We start from the raw sequence: 23,728 nt of genomic DNA, 5'->3' as shown, positions 1-23,728 counted from the left end.
TCTCCTACAGTTCTCATCACATGCAATTTTCTTCCTATAAATGCAAATTCTATTTCTAACTCAGGGCTCTGTTTAACTCCCTCCTGTATCCTCAAAGTTCTTTGGAAAACACTACCTGTTACCTTCCTCCCTTCTGAACACTAATACCACTTTCTTCAGACTCAAAGACAGTCATGTGTATACCCTTCAGACACGTTTGTGTTTGCTTTTACAAAAACAGCAGCACTGAGTCTTCCACATAATAAAGCCATCATTGCCTAGGTCAGTATGCACTCCAATGAAACCATTTAACGGTGCTTCATATTACACTTTAGGCACATGATACGATGTCCTTGACTAATCTATTCTTATAAACGTGGGAGGTTTCCTATTTTAGGCTATTATAGGCCATCATGCAAACAAGATAGTTTCTTAAAATATATAAAAATGTGTATCCGTCTGATGGTTTCCTTAAGATAAACTATTAGAAATGGAATTGCTAAGCCAAAGTCATGAAGCCTATCACTCTACTCCTTTTAGGTCTTCTTATTCACATTTCCAATTTATCCTTCAAAAAAGTTACTCCAATTTACTCATTTTATTTATGCATAATTCAAAAAATATTTATTTGGTGCTGGGCACTATCGACGCAATCATTATTAACATTAACAGACACAGTTTTTGCCCTCAAGGAGCTTACAATCTAAAGGAAGAGACAGAAACCCACACCATCACAAATTCCTCATTATAGGCTCAGGTAAATTAAGAAGCAAAAGTACAGGGTTTTTCCAAGACCACAGGAATTAGTTCCCATAGGAATAATTCGTTCCCACAGGTTCTGAGCTGAGGCTAAGATTGTTGGAAATCAGGTGAAACCAGGTCATAGAGAATCCTGGACAAAATATTCTAGCAAAGGGAGCGTGAACAAAGCCCCTGAGAAGGGACGGAACCTGATTCAATTGAAAACAATGTAAGCAGGTCACTGTGCTGGGCACAGAGGCAGTGGAAAGATGAGGGCAGGGCCAGACCACAGCCCTCTGGCAGCAGAAGCAGCTGACCTCCTGCACCCTCCCCAACTGTGAGGCCAGCATTCACTCCCAGGGGCTAGATCAGGCACAGGGGCAGTCAAGCCCACAGAACCAACAACTGAATAATGACACAATGCACTGTAAATAAGAAACATGGATGAAAGTTAACTTACCCTGAAAAGGAATGCACTTTCAATCTGTCCCAGAAACTTTAGGCATACAATATTATGCCATGTATTTTAAACAATATAATCAGCTAAATTCATTAGTTTAATAGTTGTTGTCTAAAATATCTGCGTGCCCATAGATAGCAAAACACATGAAAAAGTCCTTGACTTTAATATGCTAAGACTAATAAGTCAATTAAAAAGTATTTAAATCTGTCAGAAAAATTTCATATCCACATTTTATTTAATGTGAAAAACATAAATGTCACTTTAAGGTCCTACATGGAGAAAAAGCTAATCCCCATAATCTTTCAATGAATAATTAGGTAAATTTTCTTTATTCCAACACAGATTTTCTTATAATCTTCCACATAAATAAGAGTTAAAATCAGTGTTTTAAGATCTTTTTAAAACTCAAAAGTTAGAAGACATCATGTAGATTCCTTCTACAACGTTTTTATTTATCCATGTAGAAATGGAATTATCATCATTTAAAGGACATTTTCAGTAATTAATTAGACTATATTAAAAACTGTACAGAAAGTTCATACCACAAACTTATGTCCCTAAGTAATAAAGGTGCTCAGTAACAGAGAGAGAGAGAAGCTCAAAAGGGTCACCACTCGGCAACCTGTCTCATAAGTAAAAAGAGAACACAATCTATTTGTGAAAATGAAGAGACTTCATCAAGTACCTTTCAAATAATCCCTATTACAAAAGGGAATGCCTATTAAAGTGCCGTAGTTTACTCTGTAATAAAACATCCCTTCTACCCCCTCAAAAGCTTTAAAAAAATATTTTTTGCTTTAAGATAAAGGCCATATCTCTAAGATATACTTTGTGAAAATGATCTCAATATAAATCCAATGATCTCCATTATTTACTGTCCTTATTGAAATTCACCAGCAAGTCCCAGAGCAATTTCCAAAACTTCACTGTTGATTAGGCTATTCTGAAGTGAAATTCTTCAGCAACACACAAAAGACAGAGAGTAAAATAGTCCTCACAAATATACTTAGAAATAGGTGTACATGAAATATAAATATAACTTTCCAGACCATTATTTTTTCTATTGACTAAACCCTATATAATTTTTTAATGGAGGTTTTCAGATCAATGATGTGTGCAGCCCATTCTCATGACACAGTCATTTAAACTTCTCATCTGCAAAACAAAATGCAATATATTATCAAAAAGGGGAGAAAAAAACACAAAGCCCCATCTGGCTTACAGAATAAAAACCATAAGCATTACAAAACACATAGCGCCAAATATTGAGAGTCCACATTTTGCTGAATAATCTTTTAACTCCTCATGATTGTAAAAGTAACACAGGACCAATTTAGAAAATATAGAAAAGCAAAGGAAAAATAAACTCTTATAACCCTACCATTCAAACAGAACTGTTAATATTTGGGGGCTTTTCTTTCATTTTTTCCTATTTTCATATTTTTTCTATTATATACAAATAACAGGTTTAAGAAATACTTGCTTGCATACTTTAAAAAATAATTAAATTAGATTATATCTGCATCTTTATCTTTTGCTTACTTAAAATATAGTATGTTAAATATCTGACTTTAAAAGTCCTTCTAAAACAATTTTAAAAACATACTATATGGGTGTATCATAATATATTTAACCATTTCCCTATTATGGGACATTTGGGATATTTCCAATTTTTTTACATAATAAACAGACTATCGTAAATATATTTAAAACTCATAACACTTCTGATTATTTTCTTAAAATGTATTTCTAGAAATAGAATTACTATATTAAAAGGTAATTTGACATGACCAAGAATCACCCCCGGAACTAAATAGCCTTGTTCTACCTGATTTTAACTTATTCAAAATTCACAAAACTTACAATTAAGTGGTATATATTTAAAAATAAATTTTTTAAGTGAAAAAGTATTCACTGTCTAAAAAAACAGAAATAATAGGAAACAGAATCACTATTATGTTACAGCAATAGTGTATAATATACACTATTATGTTGTACAAATAATAGGAAATAGAATCACCATTATGTTGTAGCATGTAGAATCACTATTAGGTGGTAGCATATACTCATGAAAAAATTAATTTAACTTAAAACACACTATATACTTTAATTTGTTCCAAATGAGTCAAAGAACATAAAATAGCATGTTAGCACCAAGAAAAAATGAAAAATGATCTCAACTAATTAAGGAAAAAGAAAACATCAGAGAGAATTGAAGGGTGAGCTCAACAGAGAAACTTAGGACAAAGGCCTTTGCTCCAATAAATTACAAATACTACACATCTCTGTCTCTCAGAAGGCAATTTAACGCCAAATTCTCCCACCTTGCCTTCATTTTAGACTTTGATATCCACCTTTTAAAATTTTCTGACACAAACAAGAACGTTGTTATAGTTCCAGAGATGATCATTAGCTCTCGAAACACAAGAAAAAGACTAATTTCTTAAAAATCCAATCCTCATACCTTGAAATACAATGCTAATGTCCAAGATTTTCAAAATAAAGACAACTGTTCTCTTTTTCAATACTTACTCAGCATGAGAAAGTTTCATTTCTTCCCTTTGTCTTGCAGAATAATTTAGGTTCCCACCTAAAACACAAATAAGCACAGAATCTTTTCAATATAACTATTATAAAAATTCAAACAAGCACGCAAGCTCAGGCACACACACACACACACACACACACACACACACACACACACACACATATACATTTGCACTGATATACTATGAAAGATGAGAAATAGTTTAGCTCCTAGAACCGTCCCAAGGGAAAATAGTTTATTTTTAAATCCTTATAGACAAAGACAAGTAATCACTCCTTAACTTTAGCATTTTTTTAAAGTTTGAACTTATGTATTACCTCAGATTTTCTTAATTGGGACATTGTATTAATATTCAGTAATAGTGAAAATTTAGAAAAATTAAAGAAAAGACCTGAATTATGTAAACAGCACATGGATACATTCTTCTAAATACATAACAAACAACCATTAAGGATAAGCCAGTTAGAAAAAATTGATATAGGAAACATCAAAATCTTATAAAGAACACACACATACACACACACACACACAGCACAAATGCATGTAGTTCACATATATTCACAAAAGAAAAAAATCTGCAATTTCTCATTCTATATCAAACACTATCAATCATAAAATGAAAATTTCAGCTGAAAATTTGTTTACTTTTTTTATTTTTTAATATAAGACAATAACACAAGAAGGGCTTTAGATTCTAAAATACTTATGGCCCAGCCAGTGTGGCTCAGGGATTGAGCATTGAAACAATTCCCTCTCTCTAAAATAAATAAAGAACATATTTTTAAAAAATGCATCTTTATGCTAAAACTAGAGGCCCAGTGCATGATTGAATCATGCACGTGTAGGGTCCCCTACACGCTTTCGCTTTTCGTGGTGGAGCTGGGTGCCTGTCCCTTGGTGCACCAGGCCTTTCAAAAGCCTCCGGCTCGGCGGAGGCTTCTGCAAGGCCTCGTGCCGGAGCAGACAGCCACCCAGCTCCGCCACTTTTGATGGTCCATGGCCGCTGAGGGGGGCTACCCTGCTGTTGAGAGGCGCAGGGGGCGGGACTCCCACCCCCTGCGCCTCTCAACGGCCGCTGAGGGGGGCTGCCGCGGACACCTGGCTATCCTGCCATTGAGAGGCGCAGCTGGGTATCCCCAGCAGGCCCCCTCAGCGGCCACGGATCTGGCCGTTGAGAGGCACAGGGGGCGCCTCTCAACAGCAGGGGAGCCCCCCTCAGTGGCAGTGGATCCGTGCCTCTCAATGGCCGGATAGGCCACCCCGAGTCCCACCCCCCAGCCTCCCGCCGCCCAATCGTGGGCGTAGCGGAGTGATGGTAATTTACATGTTACTCTATTATTAGATAGGATACTTCTTTATGCTAATATAAAAACATCATCTAGCCCGGCCGGCATGACTCAGTGGTTGAGCGTTGACCTATGAACCAGGAGGTCATGGTTTGATTCCTGGTCAGAGCACATGCACAGGTTGCAGGCTCAATCCCCAGTGTGGGTGTGCAGGAGGCAGCCGATCAATGACTCTGTCTCATCATTGATGGTTTGATCTCTCTCCCCATCTCCCTTCCTCTCTGAAATCAATAAAAATATATATTTTTTTAAATCTAAAATTTTCTAAAACTTACATTGAACAAGCCAGAAAGAACATGACAACAATTTTAATGAACGTGAAGGTCCAGAACACATAATCCTATATAATAAAAGCATAATATAAGTGTCCGACCGATCAGTCGACCACTTGGTTGACTGTTCAACCAGTCGCTATGACGCACACTGACCATCATGGGCAGAAGCTCCAGTAGGTTAGCTTGCTGCTGGGGTCTGGCCGATCGGGACTGGGCGAGAGGCCAGAAACCTCTCGCAGTCCCTCCCTGGCCGGCCAGCCCCAATCCACCTCTATAGGACTGGACGAGACAGCCCCGAATGGCTCCGATCGCCAGCCAGGCCGAGGGACCCCACCCGTGGTGCACTGGGCCTCTAGTTATATAATGAAATGTTTCCATCACTATGGAAAGAATGTCGTTATACTTGAGCTAAAGCACTCACTGGCTTCTAGAAAGGCATGCAGACTATCCAGTGACCCCACAAGATTATCACAGTTTAAGAAGAAAATGCCTGAACTTCTACTTACCTTGGGCACGGTTCACCAAATAGAGCAAGACCACAGCTAAAAGTGACACTGGAAGTGAAAAAACATAGGACCCTTAAAAGACGTGTAGTTTTTCCCAATGATTCCTATGTAATCATAATTACGAAGTAAAATTAGACAAATCAAATAAATCTTTATTAACTGGCATTTAAAAGTAAAATCACTACTTCCATTATTTTTCTGAAAGCACTAAAAATAAGTCACACACCATTCTCTCCAGGGGCTGCCTGAGCTCAGGGATGGCAAGGCCAGACACGGAGAAGCAGACACCCACAGGAAAGGGGAAGGACCCACCCATGGGTCATCCCTGCCACTCTTTCCTCTCACTTATAAGTGCTGGTCCTTCCCAGCACTTCCCCAAGACTCCTGCCAGCCCCTAGACTATTTTTTTACAGAGAGCCAAAGAGAAGTAGTGTGGGGGTTTTTTTGGCGGGGGGGGGGGGGGGGGGGGGGAGAGGGAGAGAGGAGAATACCATGGTCTGAAAATACCATGACTATTTTACAAATTAATCAAGCATTAGGATGTGGTCATTAGACTCCCAGAAGCCCAGTCAGTTCATACCTCAGAAAGTCAGATGCCTGGCTTTTTATCTTAACAGGTGAGGCCCACTTAATTTACTTAAAATTAACATGGCAACAAAAGCATTTTAAAATCATGTGCTATTTGGTTTGGGAACCAAATAATATGAAACTGCAGCTTGAAATCAAACCATATGTTGCAGCATTAAAAGTAGACAAAAACAGCCCCAGCTGGTTTGACTCAGTGGATAGAGCATCTTCTGTGGACTGAAGGGTCCTACATTCAATTCCGGTCAAGGGCACATGCCCAGTTTGTGGGCTCGATCTCCAGTAGGGAACGAGGCAGCCAATCAATGATTCTCTCTCATCATTGATGTTTCTATCTCTCTATCCCTCTCCCTTCCTCCCTGAAATCAATAAAAAGGTATTTTTAAAAAATAGACAAAAACACTTTCATGACCATTTTTTAAACTCTTAAATAACTCACTTTTTTAAAACAAAAAGCTTTTTTTTTTTTTAATTTGGTGTGCTTATTTCTAAAATATGAGATAAAGTGTATTCAGGCTATTCATAAGCAGTTCTCTGCAAACACCATACTTCAAGTATAGTCATTATTCCCTATAAATGAAAATGAAGCCTGATAATATCTTCACTGGGGTTTGCCATTTTAAATACATGTTATCAAAGTATAAAAGGCATCTTAATATATTATATGAGAATTTTTTTCAGATGAACACAATTTGTGTATGGTGAAGACAATCAAAGCAAAAATGCTGGTTTATGTTTATAGTTTTCAACTGTATTCTAACACATGCTATTTTTAACCAACAAATCATTACAGGTAAAAATTACATAAAAAAACTAAGAATAAAAATAATTTAAAACTGCCTGATCAATTAACCCTGAGCACACTAAATCACACATATATCCACACATTCACACCTAGGACCCTTCAAATGGTTCTACTTTAAAGGAGAAAATGTTTGTTTTGTTTTTTAATGTAAATATTTAATACAGAAGATAACACATATTACACTGCTGCCTTTAAGAATAGTAATCTCCTGAAAAATGCCTGTGAATCTTCAGAGAACTACAAAGTCACCAGCTGGGAAGCTCTCTGAAATCAATAAAAATATAAAATGCACAAGCTAAGAATCAGGCAAATCTGAAAGCTACATCTTAGATATTTGACTTAAAAGAAGAGAAAAAAGAAAGTAACAATAACACCTAAAAGCATAAATAAGAACATTCTGCTACATGTTAAAAGAAACTAAACAAATGTTGCCACATGGCACACTTACAAGACACACAGGCAATGAAGAAAACTTCTAAAAACAAATATCCCCGAGTATCCAGTATCATGCCAGCAAGGATGGAAATGATCGCCAGCCCAAGATTCTGAATGGACTGCATGCTGCAATCGAAGAAATATAAAAACACATTTTAATTTCAAAAGTCTTCATAGAGGAACAATTCACTACAAATATCAGTATCTACAAACAACATAGTATTAGTGTTGAGACATTTTCAACTGGAGATTTTTAAAAATTACACGACTGTTTCCTCTTTTAGACTTCATGCTCAAAGGTAGGGGAGCTTGCCTTATTAAGTGCACTATGAACTCAAAACCAAGTGAATACCAACCTCCTGCTGCCTTTGGGTCAGAAACCAGAACTCAACTTCTCACTGAGAAGCCCTCGGATAAACAGGCAGTGGGATTATAATGGCAGCAATTACCTCTATGGGTTAGCTTAACTCCAGCTCCCTTGCTGGAGCATTTTCGTTGCTCCAAGTTAAGCATAAACAGATTACCTGAATTTTCTAGTTATTTCCAGGTTTAGAGCTGTCCCAGAAGCCTACAGATGACTAGATTCAGGAGACCTGGAGTTTTATATAATAATAAGTTGGTACAGCAGAGAGACATTATATAAGTCCCGGTACAAATACTTACAAGCCATATGCAGTTCCCAGTTGATGTTCAGGAACTACAAACGCCACCATTGGCCACAATGCACAGGCAAGCAATGAATAGGAGAGTCCCAGGAGACTCTATAGAAAGTAATACAGAAAAGGGTAAAAGTCGTATACTAACCAAAGTGACTTTCCTTTGATGCAGATTAGCAAGAGGGACATATTAGCTAACATACGAATCTTCATGCAAATGTTATTATAATCAGGTTAAAACTCATATTTAATCCAAAAATGTCCTGGCCCTCCCTTACAAGTATCCCTCTAATGAAAAACTACATGCACACTGTCTTAATCACATTATTTATATGTGTACATAACTGCCTGGGCCCAAGGTACAGTAAAGAACCAATGACCTAACTGGTTTGGCTCAGTGGATAGAGCATCAGCCTGCGGACTGAAAGGTTCCAGGTTCGATTCCGGTCAAGGACATGTACCTTGGTTGCGGGCACATCCCCAGTGGGGGGTGTGCAAGAGGCAGCTGATTGATGTTTCTCTCTCATTGATGTTTCTAACTCTCTATCTCTCTCCCTTCCTCTCTGTAAAAAAATCAATAAAATATTTTTTAAAAAAGAACCACTGCTTTAAAAAAATAAAGAAAGAACCAAGAAAGAAAACAAAGCTAATTTGCAAAAAATTATTGTCAATATTTTAGGCAAGCTAATTTTCCAATATTTATTAGGAATCACAAGTTAAACAACCAAGGCAGCATCATTTTTCTTCAATTAAAAAGGGAACTTCATCATTTAAATTAAAATTAAGAGTTATACTTATCATGTGAGCAAAAATTAAAATAATGCCAATATCCAACAATGACAAGAATACTAAAAACAAATACATTCTTATATTACTGATAGAGCTCTACTGAATATCTACCAAGACGTTAACTGTGCAAAGCCTCTACTATAGCATTTCTACTTCTAGGAACCTGTCCTACAGAATTCTCACCTAGTGCACAAAGACAAAAGCAGGTTTACAGTTGTGAGCACACGAAACAGAGTTTACTCTTGTATTATTATTTATTAATTATTGTATTACTTTCCATAAGAACAACTGTAATCCTACTTTTGCCCCGCCCTATATATGTTCAAGATATTCTTTTATTAACAGGAAAGGAAAACAGCACTTCAGCCTGTGGTCTTAAAAATGACACTCTGAAGAACAATCACAAAAATTTGATGAATTCCTTATCACTTTTTGACCTACTAAACGTCAAAGACAAAAGGATGTGAAATCATGGATATTGGGCCGATAGTTTTGTGTGTTTTTTGCCACCTATGATGGAAGGACGACTTTTCATGAAGTACAGAAAAATAAATGGAACTAGTAAGCACTTTGGCTTTCAAAAGACTAATTTATTTCAGATACTATTTTGGCATTGAGGTTACTCTATTAAATAAGTCAAATGAGTCAAATGAAATTAAAAATACCCAATGCACTAATAATTAATATGTATGCACTTTAAAAATAGTTATTTTGTAGACACTGAAATCAACTCATTGTTTTCCCCACTGTCACAAAGCACTGCTATCGGAGGAGCTGAGTGGCTCCTGACATGGAATTATAGGGCCCTCCCTGAAGCCCCGAGCCCCCCAGGTGTGAACAGCCACATTACCATAGCAATCCAAGGGTTCCACAGCGTGAAGGCCAGCAGCATGTGGGAAGCAAGGGTGGTCACCACTGCACACAGAACCCAGATGATGTTCTTCCCTGTTTTATCTACCATGAGCCCAAATATTGGGGACATGGGAGCTGATATGACATATACAATGCTGCCCAGAGAATATAAAAGATATTATTTAATGAAATGTATCCCAGCTACCAGAAAAAAATAAAAAAAAAATCCAAGTCCCTAAATCCATTAGGCAAAGCAAACCCTAGCACATTTAGTTTAACAATCTTCTAAAATGGTCACCGGTAAATAGGAATATAAAGATATAAAGAGTGGTCCAACGCTTCTTTGGTTTTCCATTAATGCAAGATGGCCGCTCAGGATCAAGTCCCAATTTAATTTTGATCTCACACTGTGGATGTTACATCACATATGTCTTATAACATTGGGTTATAATTAAAGACCCACACTAGGGACACAATAAGCACTTAGAGAATTAATGAAATACCTGTTAATAGCACTTGCTGCCTGGGAAGAAAATCCAAATTTCTCTATAAAGAACACTCTAAAATACAGAGAGAGAGAAATAAGCACTTTAGAGAGAACTACTCTGTTTTCTGTTTTGTTTTTAAATAAAGGCAGAACAAAAACTGAATACAAATAATTCTAAGCTTAGTCAACTTTTCCTTCTTGATACTATTTTCCCACCTTATTTGAAATTATTCACATTTAAGTAACTGGCTAAAACTTTAGTGTTTATATAAATATTTCACTAACTAAATAAAATATACTGATGCCTATTTTTTCCCCTATTTACATATACCACAAACAGTACACACACGTTCAGAAAACCAAATGCACTACCACAGGGAATTAAGAGAGCTCCTTTTCCATAAAAGCAGTACTGACCAGGTTTTTTGCTATATAATGCATAGAGTTCTTGTCTCAAATTATTTAGAATTATAGCCTGAATTTTAAGGTTTTTATTACAAATACACACCCCCCATAAACACATTCTCCCTCACACACTGCTCTGTTTAAGCAGCTGCTAAAGAAAATAGACAGAGAGGTAAAAGATAAAGCAAGAAAAATTTGATTTGAATCCTGAATTTGAATGTGGAGAAATTCCAGTCCTAAGAAATAAAAAATATGCCCAATCACTACAAGCCAATATGCTGGCTCCATTCTCAATAAGAGGCTTCCTAACCAAGGAATAAAGAGGAAATTTCAAAAAATACTAACCTAAAATCAAGCAGTAAAATAAACCAATATTTTGAATCAAAAACTGTTATTAGGTATTTCTTCAAAAAATATTAAAAATATATTAAATAATACTAAGCCTTAAGCTAAGAAAATCAGTTGTATCCCAGGATATGAAACAACTCCTGTGTATATATAAACTATAAGTAGAGAAGCAAGATTAACAGCTAACACAATTACATTTTTGTGATTGAAATCTCATTATAATTAAGTCAACAGAAGTCGAATACTAGAGAATACTCACTTCCCCAGTCCAATGAAAGGGAACACTGCCACATAATAGCAGACACAGATGATAAATATGAGCCACAAAGGCAAGGAGAAGTCCTTCACATCAGTTAGCTTAATAACTTCACCTTAGACAAGAAAGGGAAGAGGCCATCAGTATAATTTTACATAACAAGTCAAGATTATTTTTCATTTATCATGTGATTAACCTTTGCAATTCAGTCGAAAGACACTTTTCTCAGGAAATAACTGGGACATAGTTTCTGGGATAACTTAAAAAGACATTAGAAAAAGCAAAAGCTAAGATTAGTATCTACCTACCTAATGATGAGGAACATGCGTCATTTTGCAAATATACAAAGAACATATAAGGGGGAACATGTACCCCAAAATTTAGATAAATAGAAATAGATTTCAAAATAAGAGATCAAAAGACATGTTTTAAGCCTCACTAGGTTTTACAACACTGCATTGGGAACTTGCATAATGGTACATTATTTCAAAAAGGCCATCATTCCCCAAAGTCCCACTCTTCTCGCACTGAGACTCACCTGTTTTTCCTTGTTCTTTATGAAGAATTCTTTCTGCTCTCTGATCCAAGTAACCAAGGGCCAAGGCACAAATTAGTGAAAGAATACAGGTTATACCCCCTATAATTTAAAAAAAAAAAGAGAGATTTTTTAAAAGAGAGCCAGGCTGAAGGTTCCTTAAAACACAGCACATCCCATTAACAGCCGGAAAACTTAGCAACCAAAGGGGACAGTATTTCGACACATGTAAGAAAAGCCCACAATTACAAGTGAGGACAGAAGGAAGGGAAGAGCACATGGTAAGCATTCAACAAACAGTAGTCGCTATGACTATATTACTTCCCAGTAGAAGGTTGGAGAATAGATGGAAAAGATTAGAACAAACTAGTCCACTCTTCTAATACAGAATACAAATGGAAGAAAGCTGATAACCAGGCTAGCAGATTAGTCCTACTTTCTTAATTCAGTCTAAGCACCAACTGTTAGTGGATGTCGGGGGAGAGGGGGGATTATAAAAGCTAAGTCTGATTCTGTGATCACCTCATCTTCCTCCTGATTCCTTCCCAAAGTCCGTCACCCTTGCTCCTAACCTCTGGCAGCCCGAGAGCCCCACCTTCCCACGCACAGCTCACTCAGACTCTCTTTCCTATGCGTATTCAGCATTACTCACTAACGCTGACCTCATACAACTACTGTAAACCAGATAATTAATCAAGTTTGCACTCGTCAAGAATTTTACAAAGAAACTTAGTAGCTCCAGTTGGGTGGCTCAGTTAGTTGAGTGTTGTCCACACCAAAAAGATTGCAGGTTCAATTCCTGGTCAGGGCACATTTCTAAGGTTTCAGGTTCCACATATGGGAAGCAACTGATCAATGTTTCTCACATTGATGATTCTCTCTCTCTCTCTCTCTCTCTATCTCTCTCTCTCTCTCTCTCTCTCTCTCTCTCTCTCTCTCTCTCTCTCCCCCCCCCCCTCTCCCCGCCACCCATATCCTCAGGTGAGGATTTAAAAAAAATTAAAAGTTTAGTAAAATAAATGCATCTTTAACTGGCTGACATAATATGGTCCAGTTGAAAAACTGTTGAAGTGACAGACAGTAGACATTAGCTCTGTTTCTGCCACTAACAAGCTGAATGATCTTTTTTATCTTAATATACTTTATTGATTTTTTTTACAGAAAGGAAGGGAGAGGGAGAGAGAGTTAGAAACATCGATGAGAGAGAAACATCAATCAGCTGCCTCCTGCACACCCCCTACTGGGGATGTGCCCGCAACCCAGGTACATGCCCTTGACCAGAATCAAACCTGGGACCTTTCAGTCCGCAGACCGACGCTCTATCCACTGAGCCAAACCAGTTAGGGCCAAGCTGAATGATCTTAGGCACAAAACTTAACCTCTCTGGGCTTACATTTCCCCATCTGTAAAATAAAGAGACTTTGATTCATGACGGCACAGGCCTTTTCTAGCTCCAAAATTCTTTAACATTCTCAAACTCTCCATCATAGAGGGAACTAGAAGAAATACTAAAGAGCATTTGAGAGTAAGAAAGAGGGTTTAAGTAAGGCAAAGGATTTGAGGAGACATGAGAGGAGGAGGAGTCTCTAGGCACGAGTCTCCTGTTTAGGATTACCACTCCCCTGTTCTCTTTTTACCAGGCTGTATCAAGGAATTCTAAGGAATGAAAGATGGCACAGGACATTCACCCCATCTCACAGGTCACTCTAGGGCTCTGTAAGCAGCCCTCTTCACACCATGGGGCTCAGGTAGACAAACTCACTGCTCAGAGAAGAAGCACCAGGGGTGAATCCAGAGGGCCTCATTCGCTTCTCAGTGATCCGCCCAGTCACCAGCACAGTGGAGCCTCAGCTAAGAGAACTTAGGGCCAGGAGGAACCTGTACAGTTTTGGCCCAATACCCGCAATCTTACAGAAAGGAAAACTGAGACCCAGAGGTTAACTTCCTTGTCCAGGGTGACTGACCTGTCAGAGCCAGGACTAGAACCCAGGCTCCTGACCCCCAACTTAGTGGATTTCCCACCACATTGTATCATCTCTACAATATCTAAGCTCTCCATTTCTAAATTCCTGATGGTTTCAGAGTTTTCACATACAGGCTCTCAGTTAATCATCAGTCCAATGCTTAAGTAGACAAGAATAGGACAAGATCCTCCTTTTTTTAAGAAAGTAGAAATGAAAACAAAAGCATGAATGGATCGCTATATCTAATTAGGTCAAAGAACTCATGAATTGTGCAGGCAAAATTATAACCAACGTGGTCTAACCCTCATTCCAGTGTTCCTTCCTCTCTGCCGCGATACTTCCTATGACGTGTTCAGAAGAGACAGAACATGGGACATCAGGATTCACTAACCGATCATAAGTGTGACTCCAAGGGTAGTGTGACCAGCAGAACCCAACGAAGCTTCAACCTTGGAATACAGCCATCCCATGAGGTTCATGTTTACTGTACTTCCCTGAAAGGGGGGGGAAAAAATCAACCTATCTCATATATATATATATGTGTGTGTATATGTATATATATAGATATATATACATATTTATATACATATATATATGTGTGTGTATATGTATATATATAGATATATATATATATATATCGCCCTGCCTTGTTCAAAAACTAGGATGTGAGGCGGCTTAGAGAATAGATATATAGGACTAAGATTAAACAGAGGTAAATTTTTTTAAAAACATTAGAAAAGGAAAAACTAACAAACTAAAATAAAACCACTGATGAGATTATTACACACAAAAAATGCCAATTTATAGAAAATGCTAGTATTCAAAATAGCACAGTACATTTGTAACTTCCTATTAGCCAAAACAAAAAATGAAACTCGAGTTACAAAATTCACAGGGAACCAATGACAAAATAAACCTTAGCTCAGAAAAAGCACAGCTCTTCTGGGAACTGACATGTGAAAAAGAATTCGTCTTCTGAGTGTCCATAAGAAGATGGTAAAAGTTATAGATAACATCCTCATTCGTTTATTCATTCATGTAGCAATTACTGAACCCTAATTATATGTCAGTCACTGTTCTAGGTGCCAGAAAAACAATAAGGAACAGAACAAAAAAAATGTTTAGCTCTCACAGGGCTTTCGTTTTAGTAGGGTGGGTAGAAGAGGTGAACTAGGTAGTATATTAAATAGTGCTTAAAAATGCTTCAAAAAAAGGGGAAACATATAAAACAGGGAAGGGGAATATAAAGAGGCAGAGGCCTCACTGAGAATGTGACTTTGGAGTAAAAGCGTGGAGGAAGTTAGCTGTGAGGACATCTGGGGGAACAGCATTCCGGGCGTAAGGAACAGCCGACACAGGAAATGAGCCTGTCTAACCAAGAATTCAAGAGCTGTCTTCATAAGCAAAATGCTGGTGCACAGCGAGGAGGTAGACATTAACTACAGAGGGCAAGTTTGCAGCAATCAGTAAGAGCTACATGTGCATGCAGATGCATCTCTATGTGAACTTGAACTTCATAAAGTTAACTGAAGTCGATGGGCTGCCCCATCACACGGTGAGCTTCAATCACTGAAAACAGGCAAGCAGAGCCAGGAGATGACGGTATGTGAGGACTTTCACAGCAGGGATGCCCAAATGGCTAAGACATTAGACAATGAAACCTGTGAAGATCCATTACAATGCTCAGATTCTCTGAATTAATGAATGTTCATTTAGCCATGTTAGACTGTTTCTAAGGGAAGTAAGGTTAGAAATACCTTAAAGTAGGTACACCCTATACTGTGGTCTAGAGAAATATATTAACAAATCAATACCTAATCTGTCATACACAACACTTCATCCTGTAATTTTTAAGAGATCCCTGTGATATTCAATCCTGTGCTTCCTATTTGGCTTCATTAGGTTGGTCATACTTACAATTCTAGCCATGCTAAGTTGAAGTCCAAACACCAGGTTCAGTTCTTTGCCTTTAAACCAACTCACAGCATATGTATTCTGGGCAACTGCTAAAGACTCCCCACCAATCCTAAAAATTGGGAAAGGAAGAAAAGTCAAGCTTCTGAAGAAAGACCACAGTCAGCAGCAGCAGGCTTAAAGCTCTGACACCCCTCTAACTGTCCATCATAAGATGGTAACAGTTATAGATGGTGGTGTCGCTGCCTCCTCCCCTGAATCCACCTTAGACTATGGTAAATGTAACGCTGTGTGACCCCCAAGACCGGGTCATAAAAGATGAATCTGCTTTTTCATCAAACACTTGCACTTGGAGCCCTGAGCCGCCTCGTAACAAGTCTAACTACCCTGAGTTCACCATGCAGTGAGAGAGCCAAGCCATGCTCCACAGAGAGGCCACACGCAGGCACTGCAGCCAGCAGTGCAAGTCTTCAAGTCGTCCCAGCCAAGTGAATCAACTAGCTCTCAGATGACTCTAGCCCAGAGCCTTCCATGCAGCTTTCCTGCTGAGGCTCCAGACACAGGTGCACAGACAAGCTGTCCATGCTGTACCCTGTCCAAATTCCTGACCCACAGAGTCCACTGCGGAGCTTTGGGGAATTTGATATGCTGCGATAATAACGACAGGCAAGAAAAGGACTCAGGGTTGCCACGTCACCATCTATGCGACATAAAAATGTTCATGTGAAGCCCTGGCTGGTTTGGCTCAGTGGATAGAGGGTCCCGGGTTTGCTTCCGGTCAAGGGCACCTGCCTGGGTTGTGGGCTCCATTCCCAGAGGGGAGCGTGCAAAGGCAGCTGATCAATAATTCTCTCTCATCATTGATGTTTCTATCTCTCTTTCCCTTCCTCTCTGAAGTAAATAAAAAAATGCATTTTTTCAAATGTTCATGTGAAGAGTGAGCCATGCTTTGTGAAAACACAAAAGTTCACTTTTCAGGCGCATACCTTCCATATTCAATGTTCTCCTACTTTCCTTCCATAAGTTCTACACATTGACCAGCCCCACACCTAGGCCTTCAGCTTCTCTTCCATATCCTAACTCTGAGCCTTCTTCATCACTCCGTCCTAGTTCAAAAACAGTTCCCCTCTCTTCTGCTTATCCAAACCCTACACTGGTATCAAGGCCCACTTCATCCGTGAAGCCACTTCTGACCACAGTTCCATATGAATCCCTTTCTATTTTTATATACATTTTGTTTCCTTTTCTCTCCCTTAGAACAGTTTTTGGAGTATGTCACATGTCTACATGTCCTTGGTACAAATGAAAATATTAAATGAATTGTGCTTTTAAGTTAAAAACTAAATAAGTTATTTCATCTGGGTTAGGAAGCCCAAGGCTGGACTCAGAATGGGCTTACTGAACAACACTGAAATTCATGAAGGCTATTGGTATTTTGCTCATTCAAGCCTTTTCAACAGGTTCAAAAGGACCTGTGCTTAGCCACTAAGAAACAGCAAACTGTCCGTGAATCACCAACCTAGAAACTGATGGTCTACACTATCATAATACAAATGAAGTTTTAATCATAGTCTTCAATATATCAGAACAGCAAAACACCTAGGAAAAACATCATTTCTGGAGAACTATTTAATATTCAAACCCACACAGTTAAATTAACTATGGTCACTCAAAATTGTTACTTACTTTGAAGGAAAATTAAGACAACTAATAAACAGTCTTGTGTATATGTGGCTACATTTTAAGGACTTGAAGTAATTCTCCTTAAGAGACAATAATATCTTTTTTATATCCTTAATAAACTGATAGCTGACTACTAAAACAATATATTAGGACAAATGAAATTATGCATAACTTACCCAAACACAAACCTTCCAAACTCCATCAGCCAAAAAGCATTAAATATTCCACCCAAAGCAAAAATAACCTATAATACAGAATATAACATAGAATTAATGAATTCAAGTTAATTCAAGGTATTCAAGAGAAATAAGTAACTTATGATGAATCACAACTTCTACCATAATTTTAGTATTCCTTGTTAGTAAATCTGTGAAATGAAAACATTAATGTTCATCTGTCTCAAGCCTTAAAATGAATTATGCCTTCTACTATACAGGCATTTGTGAGCCTTGCTTAATTCAGTTAGGCCAGTGGTCGGCAAACTGCAGCTCGCGAGCCACATGCGGCTCATGAGCCGCGGTTTGCCGCTCTGTTGACTAATGAGTTTGCCGACCACTGACCTAGACTCTCGATTCCAATAATTACAGGCTGTTGTTGTTCCTTGTGATTAAGCCCCTATCCCAGTGGTCGGAAAACTCATTAGTCAACAGAGCGGCAAACCGCGGCTCGTGAGCCGCATGTGGCTCGCGAGCTGCAGTTTGCCGACCACTGAGTTAGGCATTCATTAAAGACATCTTTGCCAGAATTAGAAAAGAATTCACGTCACTATCACTTACTCAATGAATGTTTTCGCCTTCCTTACCTGTCCAATGCAAACAAAGCAGCTAAAAATAATGGTACCCCATCTGTTGGAAGAGAATATGAGTTAATATGTCAGTCACCACATCTTTCAGTCATGTTTTCTTTGACCCCTCTCTTTTAAAAGGACAAATATCAACCATATTAATACAGTTACAAACCTGTTTACTCAGAGATTCTACACTTGGAACATCTGATTAATGTTTCCCCAGAGTAATAAAATGCCTGTGTTAGAAGAGTCCTTAATGAGCACAGAAGTAAATGTCCTTCCAAAACTCAAGCCCTCTCTCCACCCTGGGGAAATGGCCACACTGCACTCAGCACTGGAAAACCCACTATGGCCCCAAGGCAACTCATGGTCCATCCTATCCTGTCAACCTAAGTGAGCAAGGTCTGTAACATACAAAGTGGAATCTATCCTCCTACAGTTTCCAGCTAATTCTATCCCTTTAGATCAAGCAAAATAAATGTAATTCTTCCTTTATACCCTAACTCTTGAAAATGTTTTCAAGTTAGTCCCCAAGTCTAAACACTCAGTTTCTTCAATTCTTTTCCACCAGACATGGTTGGGAGACCCTTCATCATTTTGCCCTCTGTCTCCTGAAAATATTCCCAGTCTACACCTCTCTTAAAGCCTCCACTGATAACACACCTACAATCATAAAAATGAAAAGTAACAAAGCTTTTAGTGTGATTCCTTCTATCTAATAAAAGTGGTCACAAAGTTCAACCCTTAGAAAAGCACAAAGCCTCAATAGGGAGAGGCAAATACTACATATGTGCTGGTTACTGTACATCCATCTCAATCCTCATAACCACCTTACAAGGCAGGAATTATTATCCATATCCTACCAGTAAGGAAACTGGAGCTCAGAAAGCCAGGAACAGCTCAGAAGAGTTGGAAGTTGAGCAAGTGGCAGTAATGGGATTCGGACCGTGGCCTGCCTGATCCCAAATGGGGGCATATCTGAGCTACCTTATTTCACGAGTCCCAGCCTTAACTGAAATACCAACCTAGTTTCAAAAACCAATTCCAGAGACATAAAAATATCTTTAAATAAATACTAATGCAGATTATCACGGCAATACAGAATCTTATTCAGTTCTTTCTAGAAATTTAATTTATTTCTGTGTTTTCCTTAATAATCAGATTTTAGCCACAGGTGAAATATTTTTTTCAAGCTTACCGTATTCCAAATACTCGGTCTATCAAAAAGCCACCCAGGAAACACAAAACTACATTGGGCCAAGAATACCAGGCATACAGCAGCATGAATTTCGTGGTATTCACCTGCATATCCTATATGAAAAAAAAAAACAAAAAACTATTTTTTCCAAACAGTTAAAATTAGTAACTAACAAATTAAAACTTTTTGGGTTTTTTTCTGTGTAGGGCAGGAATTTCTTAACCATTTGTAGTCACTTAACTGCTTTGGTTTCTCATGGTAGCTATGGCCTCTGCCTCAGAAAAAGGTCACATCTGGGAGCTTCTTGGGTCCGCGTGCCATTTCACATCCCCCACTATGGAGACCACCTCTGTCTGCATCTGCCCATATGTCTATCTTCTCATTATCCTATACTACCTGCACTGGGGCTCCCCACTACAAGGAAAAAATAATCTTAGCCTCCCCCTACTAACTCGTACCTTCTTTCCCTTTCATTCTAGAATGTGAAGGGCCCATCTATGCATTTCTCCCTGTCCAAAGACAAAAGAGACTATCAAAATGCACAAGAAATTGGAACTATCAAATTCATTTTTACAAAACCAACATGGACAATCCTCTACAATCAGTATCCAGGTTTTAAAAACAAAATAACAACAAAACATACTACCAAATCATTTGTCAGTCAGGGGATTACTCAAAGGGAGAGCGAAAGGCAAACAAAAGTCTCCTAATACTTTCGGTAATACTGAGGAAATAGCACATAATTATTTATCTGAGTGTGAAACAATATCAAGTTACAAATGAGTGCTATAAATGAATCTTGTGGCCACTCATTCCAACTCACAAACACTCCTTGGTGACTACAGATATTAAAATGGACTCACTGGAGACTGCTGCAGACTAGGCAACCTGAGAGCTAATGAAGCCTCAACAAATACACCTTCTCTAAAGCAAACAAAGGTGAAAAATCAACTTACCCGTTTAACCTGAGTCTGAAGGGCAGCAGGATTATCATAGCAAAAATAGCTGCCTAGAAAAAAGAAAGAACAAATATTTTCTAAGTAAAAATACTATCCACAGAAGAGTTTCAACTTGCAATTACTACTCAAATGGTGATTTTTAAATGTTTATACTTGGGGTTCGAGGACTGACACTATGGAAATTTTTGAACCTTTTCCCCGTCCATCATTATTTTCTAAGCTGTAGCCAAATAATCCAGAGAACACATGTCAAATCACAAATTATTAGCCAGCATATACAGCAGTGGTTCCCAACCTTTTTGTGGCCATGCCCCACCTAAGCATCTCTAAAATCCTGATGTTTCCCTCCCCCCGGTAACATAGAATTTTTATTATTAAAAAAGTGAACTCCTATTCACGTGGAGGAAGCCTAAAAGGCCATTAACTTGGTCTAAACAAGCTTCCAAAGAAAGCATCCATGAAAGAGAAAAATAAAAGAGCGAAAGGACAGTTGAAGTACTGAAGAAAAAATCACTAAGAAATTGTTAAAAAACACACACACACACAATAATATGAAGTGATATGAAAAAAAAGCAAATAAAGTTTCAAAACATATAATAGAGAACTGAAATGCATAAAAATGTCACAATATATATTTATATACTGTATGTGAGGCCCCTAGAACCATGAGAAATGCAGAAAATCCACTGTTAGTAACTCATTCTCGAATTGCCCCCCTTAAAAATCAAATTGCCCCCCTGTGGGGGGTGTGCTCCACGTTGGGAACCACTGATATACAGCAAATATTGGGAACCTGAACCATGAAGTTAATCAACAACTAACTGTCCTTCCATTTTATTTTCATGATGCTTCATATATCTATTACTTTCTTGACATCTTCATGAAGCACTACATTTTCCTTATTTAAAGTTATGAAAACACACACTAAAAATTTCACAAACTTTGTCAGCAGTTTCCTAGTAACGTTACCCGAGATCACCATTTATCTTGAGAGCAGAGGAATGGAGTTTAACTGCTCTAATATTTGAAACAAGAGCTCTAATTCTATAAACAGAATGCTCCAAATATAATAACTTAGCAAACACGGTGCCAGGAGTGAAGAGGAATAAAAGAGAGTTCTAACGGATTAAAGACATAAAAATGTCTGTTGACGGGTAAGAGAGAAGTGGAGAGAGGTTTGACATTCATTCGCTGAGCTTTATTCCTAAAGTACTGTAATTGACAGATTTATAGTAGGCTTCAAGATAATACTGCCTCCATTGTCCCACTCTCTCTAAAAGTACATATTAGAAAGTACAGATTCAAGAGAGAGAAAAAAAGTCAATAGAAGGGTATGAATCTGGCTTTTGAAAACCCAGGCAAGTAGCCATAATTTACCAAAAACGACCTGTCTACTTCAAAAGAGGTCATGTTAAGTGTTTTGTGTTGTTCTTTTTTTTGTTCCTAAACCAGCATCTTGTAGTTCCTGCTTTAATCGCTATTGTAAGGGGTACCAGTATCATGATTTAAAGTTAATGGATGGGCATCTCTTTGCAAAAAGGGACTGGCCAGGTTGCTCACAAGGTTGCTGGTTGGATCTCTGCTCAGGGCACAGGCAAGAAGCAACCAATGAATGTGTGGATAGGTGGAACGACAAATCAAACTTTTTAAAAAAGGATGGGGGCCGAAACCAGTTTGGCTCAGTGGATAGAGCGTCGGCCTGCGGACTGAAAGGTCCCACGTTCAATTCCAGTCAAGGGCATGTACCTTGGTTGCGGGCACATCCCCAGTAGGGGTTGTGCAAGAGGCAGCTGATCGATGTTTCTAACTCTCTATCCCTCTCTCTTCCTCTCTGTAAAAAATCAATAAAATTAAAAAAAATAATAAAAATAAAAAAGGATGGGGGGGGGGGGCTCAAAAAGACTGGCAAAAAAACAAAGCCCAAAGTATCCTCCATGCCTGCTTATGTATCCCAGCAGTAGCATCAAGTTACCCAGCATAATGCTCCAAAACTTGATTACACCGGCTCCTGTGAGCGCCCTGAAAACACAGTATTACTTCCATACCAAACTAACACAGACATTGAAGAGTTGCTGAATACGTTAGCTGCTGGAACACAGGAAGGTGTTTCAAAAATTATCTCAAGAAACTGCCTTCAGATTTCCTAAGTGAAACCAACCACCGCCACGACCACAAGTCCCATGCAGCACGACTGCTCCGCAGTGGCCGGGCGGAGAGGAAGGACACGGCTACTCGCTGATGCTATCAGCAAGCCACACTCCATTTCCAAAAGCGGGAGAGCAACGTAGGACACTACCAACGAAACTGCTGATTTTTTAAAAAGCCTTTTCCATGCGGAGGGGGAGAGCGGAGGGAAGAGAGGTGGTTCAAACTTTCTGAACCGAGCGCCAGGAGAGGAAACTTGGTTTAGAGATCCCTTCCGGTCGGCGCCTCGGGGGAGCGAGAGGCTAGGAGCCCAGGAGCAGCGAGGGACAGAGCTGGCCCAGCGCAGCCCCCTGACCCCACCTGTGGACGCCACAGAGGTGAATGGGGGACGCGAAGGGGAAAGGAGGGAGGCCCAGGAGCTGCACCAGAGGCTGCGCGAAGGCCCGGCGGCCCCGGTGTGAGCGGATGTCAGGGCTCCGAGAGGGACAGTCGCGGTTTTCCTGATGGTCCGCCCCGCCCGACCCGGCCGGGCAGCTCACCGAAGCCGAGGAAGCACATCAGCAGCAGCACCAAAAGCCGGTGCGCCAGGCGCCTGGGGTCGCAGAGCGCGGGCAGCGCCCCGGGGACGGCGGCGGCATCTCTACCGGCCTCGTCGGGGCCGTCGCCCAGGAGCCCCCGCGCTTCCTCCTCCTCCTCCTCCATGGCGCCCGCGGGAGACCGAGAAGCAAGAGCAGCGGCAACCCCGGTACCTCACAGGGTCGCCCAGACCAGAGCCCAGACCAGACTGAGGGCACGTGACCGCGGGCGCTCACGTGACGCCGCGGAAGTCACGCAGGGATGCGCTCACGTGATCGCGCGGTGGGCGGGGCTGGCGGGGAAGCCCGAGAGGAGGAGCTCGGGAGTGTTCTCTCGCTGGACCACCTGTGTCTGTGGGGCTGCGGTCCCTTGGGCGTCCACCCTCCCTCCCCCTGCCAGCGCTTACCGCGTGTGCTGTCGTTTCCCGACCTGCTTACAAATGCACCCACTGCGGACCGGCCCTCTGCCCCGGAGAGACTGCCTCCCATCCA

General features: G+C 39.6%; 1 protein-coding gene across 3 annotated transcripts; it reads right to left on the bottom strand.

Annotated features, from left to right (window-relative positions):
• Nucleotides 1-590: 590 nt before the first annotated feature.
• MFSD1 (major facilitator superfamily domain containing 1) lies at nt 591-23,459 on the bottom strand. 3 transcript variants are annotated; one of them, XM_008142240.3, is made up of 16 exons: nt 23,201-23,459; nt 20,514-20,566; nt 19,558-19,670; nt 18,375-18,417; nt 17,749-17,816; nt 15,893-16,001; nt 14,367-14,469; nt 12,015-12,113; nt 11,480-11,591; nt 10,484-10,540; nt 9,979-10,135; nt 8,347-8,444; nt 7,697-7,809; nt 5,859-5,906; nt 3,716-3,773; nt 591-2,338 (listed from the first exon to the last, which is right to left on the bottom strand). In XM_008142240.3, exons 1-16 carry the CDS (start codon nt 23,361-23,363, stop codon nt 2,335-2,337), a joined length of 1,398 nt encoding a protein of 465 aa, XP_008140462.2. In that variant the 5' UTR covers nt 23,364-23,459; the 3' UTR covers nt 591-2,334. The 3 variants fall into 3 exon arrangements, with proteins under 3 accessions (XP_008140462.2, XP_054569652.1, XP_028002307.2); XM_054713677.1 differs by lacking the exon at nt 12,015-12,113; XM_028146506.2 differs by lacking the exon at nt 591-2,338 and having other exon boundaries at nt 3,712-3,773.
• Nucleotides 23,460-23,728: the final 269 nt, after the last annotated feature.

Source organism: Eptesicus fuscus, chromosome 3, assembly GCF_027574615.1.
Source record: "Eptesicus fuscus isolate TK198812 chromosome 3, DD_ASM_mEF_20220401, whole genome shotgun sequence".
In the NCBI taxonomy this organism is placed as follows: domain Eukaryota; kingdom Metazoa; phylum Chordata; class Mammalia; order Chiroptera; family Vespertilionidae; genus Eptesicus; species Eptesicus fuscus.
The sequence above is the reverse complement of the archived record's forward strand: the minus strand, read 5'-3'. Positions and strand labels throughout refer to the sequence as shown.